Consider the following 27,171-nt stretch of genomic DNA (forward strand, 5'->3'; position numbering starts at 1 on the left):
GAGTCTGGTCGCATGATAATAGGAGTTCAAAACAATTTATGCTCGAATTTTTGTTCTTATTTTTTCTGTGGCCATCAGCTAAAAACCTTGAGCTCCTAATAGTGGAAGGAAGACAGACTCCAGACTCCGGAAGCTTGCATTTTCCTGGGAAATTTTTTTAATAGACAAACAACAATATAAATCACTTTATCTTATTACTACCAGAAACTCATTTTCTTTGGGACTCCTCCAGGACAAGACTCATTGGAAAAGCATGGTAGAGAATTCAGTTAGGAAATACCACCCCTGATCGGCAATATCTACTAAGCACTGTAGAGCACTGTGTGGTGCAGATGGTCTGCCTTACATCCTGAATCTAAGGGAGGATGATGCAAGAGAGGCCTGGCCATTTATTTCCATAAAGCTCAGAAAACCTTATGGGGCAGCTCTACTCTGCAACACAGGGAGTCGCCATGAGTCCTAATTGACTAGATGACTGGATTTATTTACTTATTTTTAAACTATGGGTCTTGTATTATTTTGAGCACTTTTCAGTTTTGATATATGACCCTACTACTAAGTCAGGGAGGAAGATGAGGCTTTCTGTTCCCACAAAGATTTCAACTTCAGAAACCATACTCTGCCCTCGAGGCTCAGTAGGAATCAGAATCAACTTGATGGCTGCAAGTTTGGACAAGTAAGTATGTTTTCACTACCACCCCATTTTATAAACGAGGGGGTCCAAGATGACACCGCAAGCAAATGCTAGAGCAGGACTTGAACCCAAGCTGCCTGGCGCCAGGTCTCAAAGCCTCTCACTGTATTCCTTCTCCGGTCACACTCAGGCTGCTTTTGTGGTGAGGGAGGGCTTTCCCACTGAAAAGGCAGGCTTTCCCACTGAAGAAGCGGGCCCATGCACAATGGAAAAGGAATATGGCTTGTTGCAAATGCTAACACAGCTCTTTCTTGCTTTCCAGGCTTTGGAGGTGCCCTGGGCTACATTCTGGGAGCCATAGACTGGGCCCAACTACCACTGGGAAGAGTGCTGGGCACGGAATTTCAGGTCATGTTCGTCTTCTCTGCCTTGGTGCTTACCTTGTGTGTTATTATTCACCTGTGCAGTATTCCTGAAGCCCCACTCAGAGATGGCACAGGAGACTTTCCCCCACAGCCGACTCCTCAGGACCCACTGCTGTCCTCAGTCAAAAGGTGTGAGCACGGCTCCATTGAGAAAGTGAAAAATGGCCACAGAAGCCCGGGGCTGGCAATGGAGGGAGAGGAAAACAGTGCTTGTCCTGGACAGGTAAGGGTGCAACTCCCTTTGTCTTCACTTGGAAAGCATATTCTTGCTCTTGCCCTTTCGTTGCTCTTTCTTGTTTTCACAGGTATTATTCTCTATCTTTGCTTTGCTTGTCCAATATAAAGAGCCTTGTGAAGTTTGAGTCTTTTGATCCCCAGTTGCCAGTATGCCTCGGTACTAAAGTTTTATAGTTCAAGGAGAAAAATGTGCCTTTTCCTTGGTCTCTGATCTCTCACCCTTTCAGGGCCTTGTACCTGGGAAGATGAGGCCAATTCTGAAAGGCTAAGCCTGGAACCATCCTCAGACCAGAAGTATCTCCTCCTCTTGGGTTAGGATTACAAACGTGTCCTTGCAAGTGACTCTGGCCATGGTTTGGCAACTGGGTCAGCCCTGTTGAATTTGTGTGTCATTATTCGATTGGTTGCATCTTTTAGGCCAGTAGGTCTCAACCTGTGGGTCATGGCCCCTTTGGGGGGGTCTCCCGATTCAAACAGTAGCAAAATTACAGTTATGAAGTAGCAACAAAAATAATTTTATGTGTTGGGGGGTCACCACAACATGAGGAACTTGTATGAAAGGGTCACAGCATTAGGAAGATTGAGAGCCACTGATTTAGGCTATTTCCAAGGACCTGCTCAGTGAATCCATTAACTTAATAATTTAAAGAGAATTCAATAAAATGACAGAGAAATGGGATTAGGTTAAAACAAACTGGTCAGGGAAGACTCTAGAACTATGTGACAGGCACAGTCATCACTAGCCCCTTGGGCCTATTAGCATTACAGTGGAATAAAATTAAAACTCTTGTTCCTTAAGTGCACTGGCAACATCTCACATCTTAATTCTATGAGACCATGGAAGTATAGGACTATGTCAATACAGAACCTTCCCACTATTGTAGAAAGTTCTGTGGGACAGCACTGTTACAACCACTTCATTCTCTCCCTAGGATAAGGTGATCGATATAAGTGTGGTGCCTTGCACTGTATAAGGTGTTAGATTTTGGTATTGTTATAATATTTTATGAACCCAGCAGAAGGCTCAATGCTCTAAGCACAAACATAGATGGAGCACAAATCTCTACTCCTACAGAACTCTCAAACAAACATAGTGAACTTGACGTTTTTTGTTGACTTTGAAGATACTTTATATTACTCTCCAAACCAAACCAAACTCAAGGCCAATGTCATCAAATCAATTCCAGCTCTTGTTGTTGGGTGCCATCAAGCCGGTTTGGATTTAGCAACATTATGCACAACAGACTGAAATGCTGCCCAGTCCTGTGACCGCCTCACAATTGTGTTTGAGTCCATTGTGGCCGCCGTGTCAGTCTGTTTTGTGGATAGTCTTCCTCCTTCCCTGCCCTTCTGCTTTTCCAAGCATGCTTTGCTAGGGACTGGTCTCTCTTGAGAACATGTCCCATGTACTTGAGAAATCTCTCTACTCTGGCTTCTAAGGAACATTCTGGTTATACTTTTTCCAAGATGGATCGCTTTGTTCTTTGGGTAATCCATGGTATTTCCAATATTCTTCACCAGCACCATAATTAAAATCAATTATCTCAGGTCTTTCTTATTCCAACATCTGTATGCATATGAGGAAATTAAAAATACCATGCCTTGGGTAAAATGCACCTTTGTCTTCAAAGTAAAATCCTTGCTTTTCAGTACTCTACAGGGTTCTTGTGCAGCAGATTTACCCAGTACGATGCATCAGTTGATCTCTTGACTAAGCTTCCATGAGCATTGATGGTGGATCCAAGCAAGATGAAACCTTAGATAACTTTAGTCTTCACTTTGTTTATCATTATGTTATTTACTGGTCAAGTTGTGAGGACTTTTTGGTTTTGTTTACATTGAATGGTAATCCATACTGAAGGCTACAGTCCTTGATCTTCATCAGCAGGTGTTTCAAGGACTCCTTACTTTCAGCAAGTGAGGTTGTATTATTGAAGGTTGTTAATAAGCCTTTCTCCAATCCTGATGCCATGTCCAGCTTCGTATAGTTTCTTATATATTTCATGTAGTTTCTTAGATTATTTGCTCAGCATGCAGCTTAGATAATCATGATGAAAGGAGATGACCTTGACACAAACTTTTCTTGATTTTAAACCATTCAATATTCCCTTATTTTGTTTGCAAAACTGCCACTTGACCCATGTAAGTGTTCTTCACGAGCACAATGAAGTGTTCTGGAATTTTCATTCTTCACAAATGTTCTCTATAGTTGGTTGTAATCAAGTTGCTGAATGTCTTTGCATAATCAATAAAACACAAGTAAACATTTCTCTGGTATTCTCTGATGTCATTCTTTATGCATTCATTTCATTTTTGATGACTTCCAATTTTCCTAGATTCATACTTGGTATATTCCAAGTTTTGATTATTAATAGACTTTACGGTTGTTTTTTCTCATTTTGAGTCATGCTCCATCAGCAAAAGAAGATGCAGAAAACTTCACTCCATCCATGTCATTATGGTTGGCTCTATTTTTAAAAGCCAGCTCTTTCTCAGTCGTATTGTGTGTGCCTTCCAACTGCTAGGCTCATTTTCTGGCACTATATTTTCTGCTACTGATGTTCTGCTGCCACTCATGATGTTTTCAGTACCTGACAATGTTCTTCAGTGGCGAGTGCCTTAAAAGTGGGTAGCCTATTTTTTCTTTGTACTCTGCTCTTAGTCTGGAATCTGCTAAAAACTGTTCACCTTGGGCAACCCTGCTGGCTTTTGAAATACCAGTGGCATAGCTTCCAGCATCGCACCACACCAGCCACCACAGACAAACTGACAGATAAGTGGTAATTCCCACACATAGTGACACTATGTAGGGCGTTTGAGGCTGTCAATCTCTAGGGGAGCAGACAGTCCTTTCCTTTTTTCCACCATATCAGTATATAACAAAAACAAAGCAAAAAATCCATTGCTGTGGAGTTGGTCTCCACTTCTGGTGATCCTGAGTGGCATAGTAGAACCACACACCATAGGACTTTCAAAAGCTGTGACCTTTTAGAAACTGGTCCCCATGGGTGGATGCCAACTGCCAACTTTTAAATTAGTAGCTTAGCCATTTGCAGTTCAGTTTGAAGAAAGTTTTAGCCAGGTCGATATGGGAACCTTGAGGCAAAATTACCGATTACAGGAGCCCATTGCCTTGTAGGAAGGAGCCCTGGTGGCACTGTGGGTTACAGGCTGGACTGCTAACAGCAAGGGGTTAGTAGTTCAAACCCACCAGCTAGCTACCCAACAGGAGAAAGATAAACCTGTCTGCTCCTCTAAAGGTTTATAGTCACAGAAACCTTGTATAAGGTTGCTGTGCATCTGCATGGACTTGATGACAATGGGTTTGTATCTTGCAAGAATGGAACATTTGTGAGTGCAGCCCAGGGAAAGTGTGGCCTGGAAGGGGAGGGGAAGTGGGCAGTGAGAGACTGCCATTGGGGCTGCCAGTGACAGGTCACAGGGGTGGGCGTGGGGAAAGTTTCTATGACTTCGGGAAGTGGCATGATAATGACTGAGTGATTGCACCTCTGCAAACCAAGGGAAGCTTCATGGACCAGGTAGCCTGTGAGTTCTGACTTGAATGATGGCTAGGATTTGCATGGGTGGTGGGGAGAATGTTGTTAGCAGAGAGACTAGTTTTGGCAACAGAGATTTGAAAATTTAATGGCAACAGAGATCAAAACATTAAAAAAAAAGTCACAGAGGCAGCCTAAGTGGATTTGGTTGATCACAGAGTTTGTAAAATTGGAAGTAAAGACAGGAAGGTCCATTGGAGACAGATCAAGCAACAAGTCTTCTGACACCTGGGTCTCTACTCTTTTCTACCAAATCACAACTCAGGCTCCTTGGTTTCCACTTAGACTAGAGCCCCCTGGTGGTGAAATTAGGCAAAACCGCCTGGGAATCCAGAGCAATCTATACAGGGTGGTGTGGTGGTGATGGTTGAGGGGCTTGGAGTTGTGGCTGACCCATAGACCCTATGCACAACCGAACGAAACACGGCCTGGTCGTGCGCCATCCTCACAATTGTTCCTATGCCTCAGCCCATTGTTGCAGCCAGTGTGTCCATCCATTTCCTGGAAGCCTTCCTCTTGTTCACTGCGCCTGCGTTTTTCATGCCCCTCAATTACCAAGCAAGATGTCCTTCCTTCTCCCCTGACAACATGTCCCAAGTCTGTCAGATGATCTGTGCAATGGAACTCAGGAGGTCATGAGAAAGTGTGTAAGTGTTTGAAGGTTTATATGAAGCAAATTAGGTTATGGAGCTCTGTACATGTACACACCACAAATGAGCTCTTTTTTTGTGTGTGTGAAAAGACTTGTATGCAGAGAAAGGAAGGGAGGAAATAATCTAAAAATTTTAATGCAAGCATTTTCGGGGGCTGTGGGGAGTGAGGGCTAACAGGAGGTTTTAATTCTTTTAAAAACTCTTTGGTAGATCCATAATTTCAAATTTTAATTTGAAAATAAGGAACTCTAATGGCCAGTTTGAGAAGCAGAGCCAGGCAGGGTTTAATGAAGGGTATAGACATTGTTGCAATGGTTGATTGTCCTCCGATTGGTTCAAAGGCTTGTTGAGCCAATGAGTTACAGATCAGAACTGTTCCAGAAGGTTTGCTTGACAGGAATTTTTTTTTTAAGATCATTTTATTGGGGGCTCTTACAGCTTTTATAACAATGCATACATCAATTGTATCAAGCATATTTGTACATATGTTGCCATCATTATTTCCTAAATATTTATATTTTATTTGGGCCCTTGGTATCAGCTCCTCTTTTTACCTTCCCTCCCCCTCCCATCCTTGTGGTCCCTTGATAAATTATAAATTGTGATTATTTTTATATCGTACACCAACCACTGTCTCCCTTCCCTCAAGGTTTCTTCCCCCCTCCACTCCACATCTTATCCCTATCTTCCTGATATCACTACTCCCATTTCTGTTTCTGAGGTTTTATCTGACCTGGATTCCATGCGTCCTGAGCTCTCATCTGTGCCAGTGTACAAGTTCTGGTCCAGGCAGAACTCAAAGAAGGACTGGGTTCATGATAGTGGGGGGTGAGAAAGCCTCAAGGAACCAGAGGAATATTGTGCTTCATTGGTGCTATACTGCGCCCTGATTGACTCATCCCTTCCCTGTGACTCTTCTGTGAGTGGATGTCCCATTGTCTACAGAGGGGCTTGGGTCTCTGCTCCGACCCCCTTGTTCTCAATAATATGTTTTGTTTTGTTTTTGCGGTGGTTTATTTGTTTTGGGTCTTCTGATGTCTGCTACCTGATTCCATCAACACCTCGTGATTGCACAGGCTGGTGTGTTTCTTCCATGTAGGCATGTTGCTTCCCTGCTAGATGGTTGCTTGTTTAACTTTAAGCCTTTTTAAGACCCCAGACACTTTATCTTTTGATAGTTGGGTACCATCAGCTTTCTTCAGCACATTTGCTTGTGCACCCATTTTTGTCTTCAGCAATTATGCTGACCAGGTGAGCATCACAGAATGCCAGGTTGCTAGAACAAAGTAGTGAGCAAACAACATCACAGACAGGGAAATAACTAAGGATTAAAATCAACAACCAAGAGGACATAGAGAATCTGGGGGTGTAGGAGCAATAGCAATCCAGCTGAGAGGAATTACTAAGAGGCAGAAGCAGGATGCGCATGATGGTGGGAAAGGAGGAAGGTAAACAGAATCAGAGAAATGATCGAGGAAGCAAAGCTATGGATAGAGATATAAGCATAGGTGTGCACTTATGTAAATACAGTGATTCATAAAATACAAGTATTGGCATAAGTACAAATATTTATATGGCAATACATTGAGGGAGTGGATGGACTTTGGGCCTCTGCTCAAGCCCTCCCTCAGATGTAGTCCATTTGATTTCTGCGTATTACAACGAGGAAAGTCCATGTGTCTGGTAACCTTTTGTGCTGTTGAAAAAAGGTTCTATTGCTGTGGGTTCAAATAAATGACAGCCACTATAATATCTTGGTAATTTAGAAGAGTCTTTGTTCAGTTACAACTGGACTGCTAGAATCTATAAGCAATGCTTTTTCATTGCAGCCCCCAGTGGACATTTCAGTTCATCTTTAAAGGCAAAAATCTCATTTATCGTTTGTCTAGGACTTAAGCAAGTATGGACAGAAGCAGGAAGCAAAATTAATGTTACTATTTTTTAGAGTTAGTGAGCATTACAGGGTACAGCATCGACTATAACAACCTGGTTAATAAAATAAAGATAGTAATATCCTGGTTATAACATCTAAAGGAACACTATTATTAATTAGAATGTTCTGATCTTGAGAACATGAGAGTACGTTCTAAAATCAATCACTACTGGGACTTCTGAGATGGAGGGGGAAGGAGGCAGGTCATTCAGCAGTGGCTAGTGTGAGTCTGGCTCACTATGAACAAGTCATTGATTTTGCAAAGTTCCATCATGAGATCTCCAGCTTAATTTGTATCACCAAGCCCATCTTTTCCTACTACTGACCCTTCCTCTTTGTTTCTAACTTTTGCATTCCAATAATAATTACTAATGCATCTTGATTGCATGTTTAATCAATTTCCAGTTGAATTCATTGGTAGAATTCTTCAGTTTCTTTATCACTAGTTTTTGTGGTTGGTACGTAAATAAATTTGAATTATACTTATATTGATTGGATATCCTTGAAGGTGGATCGCTATGATCCAAATGCAGATAGCACTGAACCTCATGATGGATTTACCAAGATCCTTGCTGACAATGAATACCACACATTCCCCTTCATTGTATTATTCCTGGTAAAATAAATACTATGATTTTCTGATTCAAAATGGCCATTAGTCCATTCAGCTCAGGATATTGATCTTCATGTGTTCCATTTCATTTTTATGACTTCCAATTTTCCTAGATTCATACTTTGCACATTCAGCATTCTAATCATTAGAATATATGTGTAGCGGTTTCTTTTTACTTTGAGTCAACAAACAAAGGTCACGTGACCACAACTGACTTCTCCACAAGAAATCATCTCCTCTTCAGTTGTATTTCGGGTGCCACTGGACACGAAGGGCCCATCCTCTGGCAGCATCTCTGACAATGTTCCGCTTCCTTTGTTTATCTGGTCAGTATTTGACAGTGCTTCAAAGTTGTGCCTAAGGTTCTCAGCAGTTTCTTCCTCCAAAGTGGGGAGCCAAAGCCTTCATGGTCCATTCTTAGTCTGGAAACCCTGCTGAAAACTGTTCACTTTGGATGACCCTGCTAGCATTTGAAATATCAGGACCCTGACTTCCAGCATCACAACCACCATCTGACAAACTGACAGTTTAGTATAAGGTAGTCGATCTGTTGAGGTTATCCTAGTTTAGGATGGGCTGACCCTAATCACTTCTGGGTGACATATAAAGCAACATGGGTTGAGAGACAAACACACACACACACACACACACACACACACACAGGAAATGGATCTTGCCCTTCAGCCACATCCTGTATTTGGACTTTTCTCTTTGGGTGATAGGACAAAACTTCCAATAATATTTATTGACAGCAGCAGAACCACACCTGCATGTCATAATAAAGCAAGGAAGGAATTAAAATAATAAACATATGGTAGTCTCAGCCCATCACTTATTGGGCACCCTCAAGGCAAGAGATCGGAACCAAAGTCCAACAAAAGCCAGTTATATACCCTTGGATAGTAGTTATGTGCTTCTTCTCACAATGGGGAGTTTCAGCCTTAAGTCAAATGGCTTCAGGTGAGTTTGAGATGCCTGAAGGTGACTGGGTCTACATTGAAGATGATACCTGTGTTTTTGGTTTTATATCAGACTCAGAGATCAATGACCATGAAGTCGCTGCTGAGGGCGCTGGCGAGTATGCCTCCCCACTACCGCTACCTTTGCATCAGCCACCTCATTGGATGGACTGCGTTCCTCTCCAACATGCTCTTCTTCACGGATTTCATGGGCCAGGTAACACCCACTTCTCTGCACGTGGTCATTGGCTTGGACATGAATTCCTCTGTTAGCACCTATCAAGTTTCTTCTGGGCTTGTTTCTAGGGCAGGCAGAGCAAAAGTGTAGAGAAGTGCGTCTTCAAGGAGCTACTTTATAAATAGTCTCCGGAAGCATAAAGGCCGCATCTTGGACAATGAGAGGACGTTATGGAGACTGAATGAATCACCGGTGTGTGATTAGATACAGCAAAGAGTGAAAAGCCAATGTGAGCTGTTGTGGCCATGATCCCCAAACCAAACTCACTACCATCGCGTCAGTGCGGACTCATAGTGACTTTCTGTGAGTTTCGAAGACTTTAACTGTTTATGGGAATAGATACTCCAGTCTTTTTCTCATGGAGCTGCTGCTGATTTTGAACTGCTGAGCATGCAGCTGGCAACCCAAATGTAACCACTATACCATCAGAGCTCCTGCAGCGGCCACGATAGACTTATTGAAAGAAGTAGAGTAAAACGTGGACCTTGGCAGGCAAGTAGGCACTGGCGGGAGAGGAGTTGCAGCAAACATTGCACACAGGAACAGAACTAACATGCGTAGAGATGAGTGAAGGCTGTTGGCTGGAATAGAAGGTGGGAAGGAGGGTTGCCCATGGGGCCCCCACAACTAATCATGGGTTCGGTAGGTTCAATTGTATGGCTGAAATATATAAAGATGATAGTAAAGTCAGAGTAATAGGGAGAGATGGGAGAGAGAGTAAAATAAAGGAGTCAGACACATTTCATGGTAGCATGCTCACCTCCTGGACGGCCATGATCTCAACAGCCAGGTCCACACACAGCATGAACCGAGAGGGCAGGAGACAGCAATTTATTGCTAACTAAAGCTTATATATCTTTGTGGGCATGCATGCCTCCTAATTACAGGTAAAGACATACGTCATAGGAAGGGACTGTACAATAGGCAATATAAGCAACAGGAGGGGGATATACAATGGGCATAAGTGTAACAGGAAGGGGATGAGCTAGGGGTGTACACATGATAGAAGGGGAGGGGCTAAGGGTATACATGTGACAAGATGGGCAGACCCTAGATTTATGATGGTGGCCTAACCTTGGTCACCCTTGAGTGGGCTTGACCTCCCTTGGCTCTCCTTCAGGGAAACAATCCACTACTATCCATATCAGAAGGGAGTGGGCTCTACTTAGGGTGGGACAAAATATACAGTCTGGTTGCTCTAGATGGCTGATAACCCTTAGGGAGAATAACCTCTGACCTACTTTCGTTGACCTCCAAGTGTACAGTAATTTACCAGGCATAGCAAGCAGCTAGGTTTGGCATATATTTGGGGGAGACAACTTGGGAGAAATCTTTCTGTTTCCCATAGTTGGCTAAGCCAGAAAAGGGTCAAATGTTCAATAGAGGCAGAGAGGGTCAAGAGCCAAAGAAATGTTGTTCCGACTTGATGCAGGAGGCATTCTGTCTTCCTGAATGTTCTTGAGCAGAGGTGTATGGGATGGAAATGGTTACTTGAGCTTGGCAGAATGAACTTCATGTCCAAGGACAGGTCCGTCAGACAGGAGCATGGGGATCCCAGGGAATAGAGAGGCAGAGTTTATGAGGAGGGGGGCGGGGCCAACAGCTCTGCAGCTATAGCTCAGCGGCCCAATTCTCTCTTTCAGATTGTGTATCGTGGGAATCCTTATGGCGCACACAACTCCACTGAGTTTCTCATCTACGAACGAGGGGTCGAGGTTGGATGCTGGGGCTTGTGCATCAACGCCATATTCTCCTCACTTTATTCCTGTAAGTCTCCCGATCCTATGGGTGTCATCTAAAGGGCTCGAGACTGGTGGATTCTTGGGTTTCTATTTTTGTATGTGTTTTCTGCTTTCTAAAATGGAAGGTTTCAAAGGCGCCCTGGTGGCATAGTGGGTAGGCATTGGGCTGTGACCCACAAGGCCAGCAGTTCGAATCCACCAGAAGCTCCAATGAAGAAAGATAAGACTTTCAACTCCCATAAAATGGAAGGTTTCTGATAGATACATGGAGGCCAGGAAGAATTATTTTATCAAGAACGACATGAAGCACTCTTTCTTTTCCCCTGAAACTCTTTGTAGAGAGATCCCGGCCTTGAGGATTAGTTTGTTCTTGGGCTCAATGGATTTCTGATCAAGGATCTCTAGGAACTGAAAAGAAACTTGATACAAAGCATCGTGAAATGGGATGATGAAGGGAGGGTGAGGGACAGCTTCCCCACAGAGCTTACTGATTAACAGGGGGCAGGCGTGCTGCTATAGCCTGATTACCTACAGAGTCTTAGAGATAAGCTTATCAGATTTGCAGATGAGGTAAAATAGGAGGGGTGGTTCATATGACAGGGGACAAAATCAAGGCGTAACACCATCTCAGCTCTAGTGAGGCAGAGTGTTATGTTTCAGGAGCTCTGTCTCAGGATTGAAAATTCTGGGAGGAAGACTTCAAATGGATAAATTGGAATGAGAGAGACCTAAGCTAGACGGCTCTACCAAATGATCCATCTCCATCCTTTTGTGTTGCCAAGGGATGAGTAGATACAGTGAAACCTTGACCGTTGACTGACTCAGTGTGCGCAAACTTCTCCCTACTTGGAGAACAAAGTTCAAAAAAAATCTGGCCAGTGTCCGTAACTTTTTGAATAGAAAAACTGCAAATCTGACTTGAAAAATGTGTACAGGTGAGCATAAGGCATGCATCACGTTTCACCATGGACACAAAGTCACCATGGACTTCTAAGTGCCATTCTCCCTCAGACAATATATAGTACTTGCGTGAAAACATTTGTCATTGTGATTTTTTTTGCACTGTATTTACATAAAATACATCATGGTTCCAAAGAAAGTTAATGATACCAACAGTAAAGCTAAGAAAAAGCCTGTGAGAACCCAATAGTTAAAGAAAAACATCATTGCGAAGTTTGAAGCAGGTCACCACTACTCTGATGTGGTGGCTGAGCACAGCCTGGCTACGTGGACATCATCAACATTTTTGGAAAGAAAAAAAGTGATTAGAGAGGTGAATGTAGCGAAAGGTGTGAAATTGTTATCCATGAAACACTCAACCATCGAAGAGGTTGAAAAGTGACTGTGTATTTGGATAAACCAGAACTAGCTCCATGGGGATAGTGTATCTGAGACAGTGATATGCGAGAAGGTTAAAAGTTTCTATAGTGACTTAAATTACCGGAAAAATGAATTTATAAGTGTAATTTGGGGGCCTCAGAACCAATTATTTTGTTTTCTATTATTTTTATGGGGAAAATATATTCAGTTCTCAAACTTTTTGGTGTTAGAACACGAATTTGGAATGAATTGAGTTCAACAACAGAGGTATCACACTTAGAAAAAAGGTACTGTCCTTTTCCCTGCAAATTATTTTAATTTTGCATCCATTTTAACTTTTTCTTTTTTCCTCAAAGAGCCCTACTAAGTAATAGTCTTAGCAGACTGCTTGAGTTCCTGAGTGAATCTCATGTTATTTGAAAATTGAAAAGTATGCTGTTTTTTTAGGCCATTTCTAATTAAGAGCCCTGAATATCAAATAAACTATTATTTTATTAGTTTTCTAAAGTTTATCAAGTATACCTTTATGAGGTCCCTAACATTGTGAATTAGCAGTAAACAATAATGTCTAGATTAGAATCAACCCTGCTGACTGCTTTTCAGGGGCTCCCAGTAGCCCATCTGGTAAAGTCAAATGGCTGAGCTCGGCATTGAAGGCTTTCACACTTTGGACTGCACATTGAACTCTCTAATTGTCACACAGGCGAATCACTCACTTCTGATGACTCACTGCACAGCCTTACACACCTGACCCTTTCACACGGGTTGCCTAAGACTATCAGAAAACACATCTTTCTGATGGTCTTAGGGACCGATACATTGGCTTTTTACGCATACTGTCGCAAAATGTAGCAATGGAGTTTACTGTTGTTATATTAAGACTGTTACCCATGCTACACTATGCTTCGAGATAAAATTTCATCTATTTGTAATTAGAAATAAATATTTCACAATACATAATCACATATTTTTGTCATTCATCACTGAGCTTTAATTATGTTCGATTTGTAACAATGAAAATACTGATAGCTGCATATCAGATATTTACATAAAAATTCATAGCAGCATCAAAATTACTGTTACGAAGTAGGAATGAAAATCATTTTATGGTTGGGGGTCACCACAACATGAGGAGCTGTATGAAAGGGTAGTGGCATGAGGAAGGTTGAAAACCTCTGCTCTAGATGGAGTGTGGTGGGCCAATCTAGGGCATGGGGAAAAAGGACTTGTTCCTTATCAAACGCCCTTATTCATAGCTGGAGCTAAAAGCAACAATCCCCTCCAATTCTAAGCAGTGGCACAGTGTGATGATATGACTGACAGTATCAGACCCGCCAGAAGGCAAGTCCAACTTGACCTTCATGTATGGATTTTTGTCCATGAATGAAACATCTTGGCCAAACAATGTCTTTATACTGAAGTCACTGTATATACTTGTGTATAAGCCAAGTTTTCCAGCACAGTGTTAATGGTAAAATTAGGTGCCTCAGCTGATATTTGCGTCAGCTATTACTAGAGTATATACGGTACTTATATTTCCAAATATCCCTCCACATATTTTTTTGTCTCCAACTCAACTGGCCTCCACCCACCCACTTGGATAAGGGAACAGTGATGGAATCGTTTAGGTATGGACACATCTTAGATTACATTTCTGCATAAATATCAACACGAAGTAAACAGAAACTGACCTGGCTATATGCTGCCTTTGGGCTTGGTATGAATTTAATAAAGGACGTGATGTTGTCGGTGTATCATTTCCGGAGTCCTGCCATCTGCTGGAATGGCTGGGGACAACATTTAGTTTCATGACCGATTCAGTATATTGGAGATTCGTTTCTTGTCGACATGGTGCACGTGTAATCAGTATTTGGGTAGAGGGGACATGCTGTTTCTGAGTAGGGACATTTCTTTTATCCCTGGAGTGTTAGTACGACTAGACTAGAGAAACCAATCCATAGAAACTCACTTGTGTATAAGAGAGAGTTTTAGATAAAGGGTAATTGTACATTAAGAAAGCATCCCAACCCAGTCCAGTTCAAGTCCACAAGTCCAATATTTGCCCATATGTCTGATACCCATCTATAAAGTCCTCTTCAGAGTCACAAAACACATTCAATGATGCCAAATGCAGGACGATCACAGGCCAGTGGGCAGAAAGTCCTTGGATCCAGTGGCATTGTAAGCATCTCAGCACTGGCTGGGGTCTCTACATGGCTTCTCTGGCTCCAGAGGCCTGGTTTCATCAGGGCAGGTCCATGTGGCTTTTCCAGCTCAGGGCACTAGCATAGTTCCATATATCAGCTGCAATGTCTCCAAGGAAATAAACAAAGATAGTCTGTCTCTTGCCTCTAAGCAGGTAATACCAGAGTTCCCAGAATCCTCAGTAGAAGACCATGCCCACACAGAAGTCTCACTGGCTATATCCCGATCAACAGACTAGACCCCACCCCTTCACTCTTAATCCTCTCATATCGCAAATTGACACCAGATTATGTAACTACCACACCCAGGCTCTTCTGTTCTAGGAGGGTTGAATAGGAGAGAGGTAAGGAATACACAGGCTGAAAATGAAGAAGAGTTTTTTTTAAAGGAATTTTTCTTACCATGTGGTGCATATCATAAAACGTTTTTCAAAGTGTTTTATTTATTTAAGTAAAAATTAGCTCTACCACAATGCTTTTTATGAACAAGTCAAATTTGCCTGGGGTGGGGTGTCACCAAGTTGAGTTGACAATCTTCAATACAACCTATGTCCATTGAAATAGCAATAAATAAATACATAGGTATAAAATTAATTGGCAAAGTAGGCAGAGCTTCCAATGGCAGGCAGAGTTGATAATCTTTAATACAACCTATGTCCATTGAAATAGCAATAAATGAATACATAGGTATAAAATTAATAAGCAAGGTAGGCAGAGCTTCCAATGGCAGGCAGAGCTCTGGAAATGACAGCCTGACAACATCACTTCCTTTAGTAAATTCACATCAGTTGGTATGTAGGTAGATATATAGACACGCAGGCAGACATCAGATTCTTGGTGATCCTATGGAGAACAGATGAAGCATTGGTCCCACACCGTTCTCACAATTGTTGACATGTTGCAGTCCACCCTCACGGGGTTTGTGCCAGTCCATCTCATGAGTTCCTCCCCCACCTTTGCTGCCTCTCTAGATACAATGTCCTCCTCTCATAATGGATCCTTCATATTGAGGTACCCAAACCAATTGAGCTGGACAATGTGTTGTTATGACCCACAGCATAATCAATATAAACCAAAAAGCCAAAGACCTGGAGAACCCCTGTGGATTTCTAAGACTGTAACTGCTTCCAGAAGGAAAAACCCAGTCTTACTTTTGCAGAGCTGCTGGTGGTTTTGAACTGCCAGCCACATAGATCACAGCCCAGCCAGTAACCACTACACCACCAGGGCTATATAACCCCTTTCCAAAGCATTTATCAGACCACTTCTGATGCAGTTAGGTTTCCACTGGTTCCTTTTCAAATGTAGATCATCAGAATGTTCTTGCTAGTCTGTCTTTGTCTGGAAGCCCCACTGGCTACCCTTTTGGGGTTAAAAATATGGACAGCCTAGTTTCCAGCATCACAGCAATGTGTAAGCTGCCCAAGATAACAAACTGTCTGATGGATGTCGGGAATTCACTACAGCTACCATTAATGGAATGCCTTTTAGGTGCTAGGTTTTGGAGTGGGTGATTTCATATATAGTAGACCTCATTTGATCCTGACAATCATCCTAAGGGAAGGTTATGTATCTTACTTTTCAGATGAGGAAGCTGAGGTTTTGAGAAGCTAAGAAACTTGTCCACAGAGGGGGGTGGTCAGTGATGAGGAAGTGTTGGGCCCTGGGGGAGCCTTTTACAGCTTGGGAAGGGCTGGCGAGTCAAGGAAAGGGCCTATAGGTCATTTCACACCATTCACTTCACTCTCTAGGAGCCCTGGTGGCATAGTGGATCACATGTTGGGCTGCTAACCTCAAGGTAAGCAGTTTGAAATCACCAGCTACTCTGGGGAAGAAAGACGAGGCTTTCTTTTCCTGAAAAGTCTTACCGCATTGGAAACCCACAAGGGCAGGTTGGCTTTGTCCAGTAGGGTCGGCATTGATGTGTCGGTGGCAGCGAGGTTGAGTTGAGTTGAGTGATCTCTTCCTCTGCCATCCAGACGATGCCCCTTGATACCAAAGAGGAATAGAAGGTGTGGACCATGGTGAAAAAAGCCGACTAAAAAAATTTTTTTTTTCGGAGACAGACTTTGGATCACAGGTATCCCCCTTTGCTTTTCGAAGGTCACTCTATACGACTTAGCTTTTCATGAGAGACCTGTATTAGTCCCATGATACTTTTACGAGGACCCAATTTTGCTAATGGAGGAAATCTGAAGAAGAATTTTTATCTTTACGAAACAGAGGAAAAGTGGAACAAGTGTTGAGTGTTGGCTTCTCAAAGAGGCCATGGACACTTCAGCAGCCAGAATGGTGACTCCAGGCTCCTTCCCTCAAACCACACTCAGCATCCAGTGACAGTGTTTGGGTTGTGTCTGTGGACAGAATTATGTTTGTGTGATTTTTGTTTTTTATATTATTTGTTTGGTTTAGTAGGATTTTTAAAAAATCCATTTTCCCGAGTGGGTTTGTGTACGTCTGGGAATTTCCAAATATTTCCCCAAAGAATTGAATGGTAATTGTACTTGACTCTATTTTGGCTTACAAAAGGTTACATACAAATGCTATACTGTTGGATAACAGGGGAAGCCTATATTGGTATGAGGTCCTTTCAGGCCAGTTTCATATGAGTCAAAAGGGTATCTATGGAGTTGCTATTAAGTCAGTCAACTCTGACTCCTGGTGACCCTGGGGATCGTGGAGTCCAGTTGTGCTCCATGGTGTTTTCATGGCTGGCCTTTGCAAGAAGACTGCCAAGCCTTTATTCCATGGTACTGCTGGGAGGGTCATTAAGTTAACAGTCAACAATGTTTATTGCAACTTGTATGAATTGAAATAGCAATCGATAGGTAGGTGGGTAGGTGGGTAGGTAGGGAGGCAGATAAAACAAAGTCACTGCCATCAATGTCAATTCATAGCAACCCTATAAGTCAGGGTAGAACTGGCCTGTGAGTTTCTGAGACTGTAACTCTTTACAGAAATAGAAATCCAGGTCTTTCTCCTATAGAGTGGTTTCAAACTGATGACCTTATCATTGGCAGCCCAACATTTGATCATTACACAACCCTGGTGGACTCCGTAGATAGATACATGCATATCATCAAGTCAGCTCTGACCCTATGCGTGGTCGATCAAATGGTGGACTTGACACTAGCCCTTCAATCAGTAGCCATGCTCATCAACTCTTTGCACCCCAGGGAGTCCTCTGGATCAGAATAACCCACATTTCTCTTCCGGGTGACCCCAGGATGTATGGCTGAGGGGAGCTTTTTCACGACCTTTTTTGCATCCTGCCTCTGTTCAGCTGCCTGCCATGGTGCCCGGCCCTTTTCTGGTGAAAGGGAAAATCGGCCTAGCAAGGCGTTTCCAAGGTCTCCTTTATGCAAAGGAGTTTAGAGTGATTTCAGAAGCCAGCTGTTTCCAAGCACAGATAAGGCAGCTCTTTTGTTCCGGATTCAGTATTAAGGAAGTCTCCCAGTGAGTGCACATCTTTAACCGAAAGGATTTTCTGAAATGACTAAGTGTTGGGAGGCATGGCTAGCTGTAATATTGCCCTTTCCTCTCTTCACAGACTTTCAGAAAATGTTGGTCTGCTACGTGGGATTAAAGGGCATTTACTTCATGGGGTACCTGCTGTTTGGCTTGGGGACAGGATTCATCGGGCTCTTCCCGAATGTCTACTCCACCCTGGCTCTGTGCTCCTTGTTTGGTGTCATGTCCAGCATACTGTACACTGTACCCTTTAACCTCATTGCTGAGTACCACCGCGAGGAGGAGGAGGAGAAGGTGCGTCTGTGAACGTCTGCTCTGGGGAACACGGGGACTCACCTGGAGGTTGGGAGGAGGGGCGGGGATTTGGCAGAAAGTCTGTAGCCGGAAACTAAGGGCACTGAAATTCCTAACTGATGTCCACCATGGCCTGGGGAAGAGATGGTGACCTCTTCACCTCACCCCACCCCTCCCCTCCTCCTTGCTTATCTTCTGTTCTTTTGATCGGAGACCCTGGGAGGTATAAATATTAGCTAACAGCTCAACTACTAACCAAAAGATTGGTGGCCTGAAACCACCCAGAGGCACCTTGGAAGCAAGGCCTGGCAGTCTGCTATTGAAAAGTCTTGAAGACTATGAAGCAATTCTCTTCCGCTCATACGCAGTTGGCATGAGTTGGAACTGACTTGATGACAGTTGGTGTGCGTGTGCGTGTATGTGTGTGTGTGTACATGCACACACAACTAAAGAGCAGTTGGGCAAGTACTGGTTCTCTCATTTGCCTAATTAGGAGGAGGAGGCTTAGGAAGATCAGCAACCTGCACACGATCCCACAAAGACAAAGAAAGGGCAACAGGGTCTTCTGACAACTGATCTGCTCCCCGCCCTGAACCACCCAAAACAAAAACCCGTCGCTGTTGCTACTAACTCACACAACAGAGTAAAACTGCCCCAGAGGGTTGCCAAAGCAGCAGTCTTTACACCCACAGACTACCACCGCTTTCCCACAGGCAATGACTGGAGGATTTGAAGCAGGGCCCTTTGGGCTAGCAGGTGAGTGCTTAACCACTGGCTCATTAGAGTTTCTCAACCAATCTACCCACACAAACTCACTGCTACTGAGTTTGTTTCCACTCATATTTCAACCTAGGAAACCTGTAGGACAAAGGATAACGACCCCGTAGGGTTTCCTACACTGAAAACATTCACAGAAACAGATGGTCATATCTTTCTCTCAAAGAGCAGCTGGTAAGTTTGAACCCAAGGGCTTTTGGGTGACCCACAATGTTTAATGCACCAGGCCATCAGCCACTCCACCCCATCTATGGCCCTCCTAAGGCACTTGCAGCTTTTCTGGGCACTAACAGGAGTTGGCTTGATGAAAGGGAGGAGGACTTGAAGCACTTGCTGATAAAGATCAAGGGTGGTAGCTTTCAGTCTGGCTTACAACTCAATGTAAAGCAAAACTAAACCCTCACAATTGAACCAATAGGTAACATGGTGATAAATAGAGAAAAGATGGAAGTTGACAAGGATCTCACCTTGCTTCGATCCACCATCAATGCTCATGGAAGCAGCAGTCAAGAGAGATTGAATGACACATTACATCGGGTAAAATTGCTGCACAAGACCTCTTTAGAGTGTTAAAAAGCAAGGATGTTACTTTGAGGACTAAGATACACCTGATCCAAGCCATGGTATTTTAAATTGCTCTTATATGCATGTGAAAGTTGGAGATTGAGAGTAAGGAAGGCCTGGGAAGAATCAATGCATTTAAAAATACCACAGACTGCCAAAAGAACAAATGAATCTGTCCTGTAAGAAGAATCGTCAGAGGGCTCCTTAGAAGCAAGGATGGCAAGACTTTGTCTCATATACTTTGGACATAGACCAGTCTCTGGAGAAGGACATCGTGCTTGGAAAAGTGGAGGACCAGTGACCAAGAGCAAGACCCTCCTCAAGATGGATGGACACAGTGGCTGCAATAATGGGCAATAATTCTGAGGATGGTGCAGGACAGGGTAGTGCTTCCTTCTCTTGTGCATAAGATGGCCATGAGCCAGAAATGATGCAATAGAACAAACAAACAAAAACTGGCTGAGGGTAGGGAATTCTTTGGGAATAATTTCTTGGGAAGTCAGACTGTTTGCTGGTGATTAATGAGGAAGCAGGGAGGGAAACTGGGCTCATGGAGTCAGCCCCGCCCAACTGCCCAGAGGAGAACTGAAACACTTATCCCAAAGCGAGGCCCTAAACATTTTTATAAGAACATGAATTGGGTACTTCCGTTCCAAAATTACTGCCTCTTCTTACCAGAAGGTACAACTTTTTTTTCCTGAATGAAAGCTTACATTTTCTTGACTATGACAGTTATATAAGGGTAAGTAAAAAAGTATTATTACAAAATTATAGAAATCTTTACAAGATAAACACATAAACATTTGAAGGTACTGGTCTTGACATATTCTCCATCTAGACATATACGCCTCTGAAGGTGGCATTGAGCTCTTAAAGTGTTGAAAATAAAGATGTGACTTTGAGGACTAAGGTGCAACCGGGTCAAGCCATGGTCTTTTCAGTCACCTCATATGCACGTGAAAGTTAGACACTAAATAAGGAAGACCAAAGAAGAATTGATGTAGCTGAATTATGATGCTGGTGAAGAATCATGAAAGTACCACGGACTGCCAGAAGAACAAACAGATCTGTCTTGGATGAAGTACAGCCAGAATATTCCTTTGAGGCAAGGATGGTGAGACTTAGGCTCACAGACTTGGGCCATGTTATCAGGAGAGACCAGTCCCTGTAGAAGGACATTATGCTTGGTAAACTAGTGGGGCAGCAAGGAAGAGAAAGGCTCTTGGCAAGACAAGTTGATGCAGTGCCTTCAACCACGGGCTCCAACACCTGAGGCTGCCCAGGCTGCCCAGTGTTTTGTTCTGCTGTACAGAGTGTCTCAATGCGTCAGAACCACCTCAGTGGCAGCTAACAACAACAATAACAGCAACAACCCTCCTTCCCCAAAGCATCCTGCACTCATCAATTCACACTAGGTTCCAATGGCAGTGACGGTCCCCTTGAGAGACACAAAGCCTATTCTTTTGCAATGCTCTTTGAGTTTGGGGAACAAAAAGAAACCTGAAAGGGCAAGATTAAGGCTGTAGGTCAGATGGGGTAAATTTCCCAACAAAATTTCCAGTAGACAGCCCTGTGCGACTCTTACAGGGTTAGCAGGTGCGTTGTCATGATGGGAAAACATTTTTGTTGGGGAAAAGAATCCCTCAGTGTTACTTTCCCAACCCTTTTCTCACTAATGCAGTTTTCAGTTTCCTGAGCCCTTCTTCATAATAAGTCCCATGATGAGACCAAAGTGCCCTTTGAGCAAATCTGTAAGGACCATCCCCTGGGAATTCCCCCAAATGGTCACCATAATTATAGCTGACCTTGAGTTCACCTTTGACATCTTCCTTAAAACACACAATCCATTCAAAAAATAGTTGTGTCGTATGACGCAGCATTCCCCTAAACTTGTTGCAAAACTTCAATAATTGAGCAGAGGTCTACTTGAGTTTTGTTAAAAATTTGATATTAGCTCTGACTTCAGAATTATTTTTCCCATGGCACAAAAAACGAGTCTAAGGAATCCTAATGAGTCTAAGACAAATGTATTATAGGGAGAACTTGTCTACAGCCACCCACTGATCTCACAGGGATATGCTTTAAAAGGCTTTGCTTGAAAAAGAAAACCACTTGTATGAGCTGAAACCATAAGAACAATACTTTTGACTCACCCTGGAAAGCCCAAGTGGTAACTCCAGGTTCATCCATCACAGCATAGACATTGAAAACCATAGGACATGTGACCACAGGATGGTCATTTCGGTCTTCCTGAGCATCCTCTGACTGGGCAAACAGAGAAGGTGGAAAAACAAAGGAGGTAAAACCTTCCCAAAAGAGTTGTGACTGGTCCTTCTCCAGCAAACACTGCTGCTCCTGCTTCCGGAACTTGCTGCTGAAACGGCTGTGATCGTACCTCCAAGCAGAGAGTCGCATGGTTCAAAGGTAAACACAGAAGCTCTGGAGTCACAGGAACCTGGGTCCACATCCTACCTCCTCTACTTTGCAGCTATGTGGCATTAGGCATGTTATTTCATTGTTCAGTTTTGGTTAAAATTTTCTCAATTCATTTTTAGATGAGGTAATGCATTTGTATATCTCAATAATCACATTCTTGTACAAAATGCACCCTGAGCAGTGCCTCTTATCCCTTCCTGTTCACCTTCTCCTTCTCTGTATAGGTAAACATGCTCACTGCTTTGTCTATCACTACAGTATTTTTAATACAAATCAAGCAAATATGACTGTTTTCCTTTTACCCTTTTCTTTTTTCCCCAAATGCTAACATGCATTGTTCTGCGCTGAGTTTTTCTTTCTTTTGTTTTTTGTTTTAATTTTTTAACCTTAATAGCATAAGCTCACTGGTTCAGACCAATTTGTTCCTTGGGGAACAGATGAGACTATCTTATCCTATAAGAATGCACAACCTCAGAAACACTTCCTATCTAGGGGCACCATGAGTTGAAATGGACTCATTGGCAATACATTTGGGTTTTGATTTAATGGCATGGAAAGTAACATTCAAAGTCTTAAAGGCTTCAACCAGCCAAATGTATAAGGGGGGGCACCTAATAAATTTGCACAACACCAAATGTATTGAAGATAGTTTCGCTAATATATTTAGTATACTACCTACCTAGCACCTGGAAAAACATTTTTGTAAATGGTCATAGTAGTATGATTACCACAGAAAAATTGATCATCACAGGCCATCTAAGGAGGTGGTGGGAAAAGTGTAGAAATATATGGAAGATCCTTGCACAAGGTTTAGCAAATATGAGATGTCTGTCAAATGTCTTGTTATTAACTAGTTTGGGCCAAGTGAAATATTTGCCAAATCTTTATATGTTGTTGTTGTGAGGTGCCCTCAAGTCGGCTCCAGCTCATAGTAATCCCGCCCAATCCGGGCTGTCTTCACATTTAGTGTTCTGTTTGAGCCCGCTGGTGCAGACACCATGTCCACCCTTCTCTCACAGGGGCTTCCTCTTTTTCACTGACTCCTGACTTCGCCAACCACGATGTCCTTTTCCAGGGACTGCTCTTCCCTAATAACAAGTTCAAAGTAGGCGAGACAAAGTCTCACCATTCTTGCTTCTCAAAAGTATCCTTCCAAGATTTGTTTGTTCTTCTGGCAGCCCACTGTCCTTTCAATCATTTTGCAAACACCGTAATTCAAACTTAGCTGCTCTTCTTTGGCCATCCCTATTCACTGTCCGACTTTCACATACACATGAACCATTGAAAATGCCAGAGCTTGGGTCAAGTGCACCTTAGGTTTCAAAGTGACCTCTTTGATCTTCAACACTTTGAAGAGCTCTTGCTTGCACAGCAGATCTGCCCAATGCAATGTATTGTTTGATCTCTTGACTGCTGATTGGACTGTGGATCCAAGCACAATGAAATGCTCAGCAGCTTCAATCTTTTCTGTATTTATTACGATATTGTTTATTGGTCTGCTTGTAAAGATTTTTCTTCACATTGAGTTGCAGTCCATAATGAACGCTGTAGTCTTATTCTTGGACAGCAAGTGCTTAAGTCCTTCCTTCTAGCAGGCAAATGATGTCATCTGTATATCACACGTTTATCTGCTGTTGTTGTTAGGGGCCATCGAGTCAGTTCCACCTCATAGCAAAACAGAGCAAAACCCTGCCCGGCCCTGCACCATCTTTCAATATTCTCCTCCAGCTTCATCATTCAAATGCATCGACCATTGCCTGGTTTTCCTTATTCATTGTCCCCCTTCCATGTGCATATGAAGATGATATCTACCCAAGTAACAACCGCCTTGTGAATGGTAGCGCTGCTCACTCACGTTGTATCTCCTAAGCATCTCTGTGACTTAACAACCTCCTAAATGTTGGAAAGTTCAAGACGAAGCAAGAAAGCAGAGGGAACTGTATTGAGTTTCTTTGACCTTCTTTGGGATTCCCATCAATTGTTAAGCACACTCTGTGGGCAAGAGGCCTAGTGATGGGCCACAGTCGGAAACCCGAGAGGCAGTTCTACTCTGTTGCCCAAGGCTGTTCAGGGTCAGAATTGCTGTCTTTCAATTCTGATGTGAGAGGGAAAGGAAGGCCTAACCATCTGCCTCTGCAAAGATTACAGCCACCATAGTCCTTGGCGTAAACCCCAAACCAAGCTGACTGCCATCTAATGGACTGCTCTTCATCGTGACCCTGTCAAGACTTTAGAGAGAGATGATTTTATATATACGAACCACTCACCCGTCATGGATGAATGATGCAATGTAGGGTTTTATAGTATATGAGGAAGACAATGTCCATCAGGAAGTTGGAGCTCGCTGACCAGAGCTCCCAAATCCACTGGTCAAATACCACCTGCTACTTGATTTTGTTGAGCCTGTGCCCTCAAAATTATTTCTAACATTTTTAGTGGTTGAAAAATGAGAAGGGTCACATTTTATGATAATAGAAAATTACCCCAAACAAAAACTTCAATATCTGTAAATGAGACTATGCGAATTTGTTTATATGTTGTCTACGCCTGCTTTTGCACACAACAGAATTGAGTACCAGTAACCCCTCACTTCACGACACATTTGAGTTAAAATGAGCAGCACTTATGACTTGTCTGTGTTTGTTTATTTTGTGTGTTCAGGGAGTGTATGTTTTATTGTTTATCATATGTAGGGCATAAACCCAAACCATACTCACAGCGGTGGAGTCGACTGCGACTCACGGTGACCCTGGTGGGCAGAGGAGAAGTGTCCCATGTGGCCTTCTGAGACTGTCACTCTTTACGGAAGTAGATAGCCTCATCTTATTCCTATAGAGTGCCTGGTGGTTTCAAACTGCCGGCCTTGTGGTTAGCAGCCCAATGTGTAACCACTATACCACCACATTAAAAAAACTCTGCAAGTTTGTATGTAATGTTTTCAACCCCAAATGATAAATCAAGATGGGATTTATCAAGAGACTGATAATAAGAGGCCACAGTAAGGAAAACTAGGACCAAACCAAGGAGGCATTCGACTCACTTTAGAACGGACTTCTAGTGGAGTTTGGCATGGAAGCTTATGTCTGTCAGGAGCTTGCGTGTAGTTGTAGCAGAGAGCACAGGGCACACAAAGCCCAATGCTTTACTACCTGGCTCTTTACAGAATAGGTTTGCCACCCCCTGCCTTCCGTGTCTGTTCCGTGTAGCCTCAATGTTGTTCCTGTGCTTCCCTTGCAGCGACGGCAGGCCCCAAGTGGGGACCCGAACAGCAGCGGGAGAGGAAAGGGCGTGGACTGTGCTGCCCTTACCTGCATGACACAGCTGGCCCAGATCCTGGTCGGAGGTGGCCTGGGCTTGCTGGTCAACACGGCTGGCAGCGTCATCGTGGTGGTGGTCACAGCGTCTGCAGTGGCATTGACTGGCTGTTGCTTTGTGGCCGTCTTTGTGAGATACGTGAATTAAGTCAATAAAGAGACACTGACCTTAACCTCTGTCGTTGAGCAAAGCACTGGTATCTCTCCATTGCTTTGATCTGCCTGTTGGATATGCCTGTCTCCCTCTCAGGCTGTCCTCTGAACAGCGATCCTATGTTTCAGGCATCTTTTTTCTAAAACAAGGCTGGACAAGGGTGTGCGTGCTGGGTACCATCCACACACACCTTTCTTCTTGTATCTTGGAACGGGGGAAGTGGGAAGGCAGGGTCAGGCCTGAGAGGCAGGCAAGTCTATGTGCTTGGCTTTCTTTTAGGACACATATATGCATTTTTAATCTGAGACCCATGTATAATCTGGGGGCCATATTCTTCAACTTCACCGGTATGCCAGATATCACTATTTATGAGCTCCCTAACAAGTCTGCTTCATCTTCTCATGCCGTGCAATGTATGTTTGTACTGGTTCATTTCTGAAAGCGTTTCAAAAGGGGTCCTCTAGTTTCCTCTTGGACCATCTCTTTTCCCAAGCTCGGTAGTTTCTCCCTAGCCATAGCCCTTCAAGTACTTTTCTAGGTCAGGTTTATAGCAGCCTCAAGAGGAAGCTTGACTGAAAGATTCGAAGACCATGGATCTGAAACCAGGTTGGTTGTGCACCCTGACTTTGCCTGGCTCCAGCAAACAATGCAACCTTCCCAAACCTTGCTTGCTCACTGCTGCAAGTAGGAAAATAATTCCCATCTCCAAGAGTTGGGACCATTAGTAGTACATGACACTTACTGAGCCCCTAACCACTACTTTTTTGGGTGGGGGAGGGGGGTTAGTATTTTATTGTGTTTTGAGCAACAATCCACTCCATCCATATGTTCCCGTTCAACAACTTTCACACAAATTATTCAGTGACACTGGTTATATTCTTCACAATCCCTTGATCTGCTTCCATTATCGGGTTTTTCCTGCCCACCCATCCATGCTTACCTTTTGAATAATGTCATTGTGGATAGTTTGGTCCCACAGTGTGCATGACTGGTATTCATTATTTTTGTGAGTGAATCGGTTATTTGGCTACAAGGTGATCTCAGGGGCTATCTTTGGGTTAAGGTTTAGAGCATCAGAGAGCAACAGTCTCCAAAAGTCCTCTGGTCTCCACCAGCCCAGTAAGTCTTGTTTGTCGATGCCATTTTCCTGAATGTGAGGTCTTTTTCCACCTTTCCCCCATTCTACCAGTGGCTGTCAGAAGAGCTAGTCAGTCGCAGCATCTGGGCAGCATGGAGTTCTAGTCTCAGGGTAAAGGAGGCCAGGGTTGGAGTACATTTTGGGTTTCTTCTTTGTGCCTTAGGTCTCTTGCAACTGCTAGCCGTTACTCTAAAAGTTCTGCCTGTGATAACACTGTGACTTTGTGAGTGGGTGCTGTTCTACAACTCTATTCTGTAGATGAGGAAACAATGGCTATGGAATTCTTCTGAAGCTACATAGCTTGTAAGGGGCAGCACTGGGCTTTGAACCCAGGTGCTCTGGCTCCACAGCTTCCTATATGGGCAGCACTTAGCCTAGTGGTTGGCACTGAGCTCACCCTTGATAACTACTATCACGATGGTAAAGGATCATCATCCTGTGCCTACATCCCGAGTTGAGCTCCTCTGGTCTTTTGTGGGCAAGAGGCCTAGTGATGGGCCGCAGTCGG

At 43.4% G+C, this 27,171-nt stretch overlaps 1 protein-coding gene across 1 annotated transcript in view; it reads left to right on the top strand.

The window, feature by feature from the left end:
• Positions 1-25,519, top strand: part of SLC45A2 (solute carrier family 45 member 2) — a 55,146-nt gene extending 29,627 nt beyond the window's left edge. The window contains exons 3-7 of the mRNA XM_004698085.1: positions 957-1,282; positions 9,085-9,228; positions 10,893-11,016; positions 18,066-18,280; positions 25,295-25,519. Of these exons, the coding sequence (XP_004698142.1) occupies positions 957-1,282; positions 9,085-9,228; positions 10,893-11,016; positions 18,066-18,280; positions 25,295-25,519 (1,034 nt within the window). The remainder of the gene's footprint in view (positions 1-956; positions 1,283-9,084; positions 9,229-10,892; positions 11,017-18,065; positions 18,281-25,294) is intronic.
• Positions 25,520-27,171: the final 1,652 nt, after the last annotated feature.

The sequence above is a fragment of the Echinops telfairi genome, unplaced genomic scaffold, assembly GCF_000313985.2.
Source record: "Echinops telfairi isolate 266 unplaced genomic scaffold, ASM31398v2 ScPeMD7_7469;HRSCAF=8507_1, whole genome shotgun sequence".
Classification (NCBI taxonomy): Eukaryota; Metazoa; Chordata; class Mammalia; order Afrosoricida; family Tenrecidae; genus Echinops; species Echinops telfairi.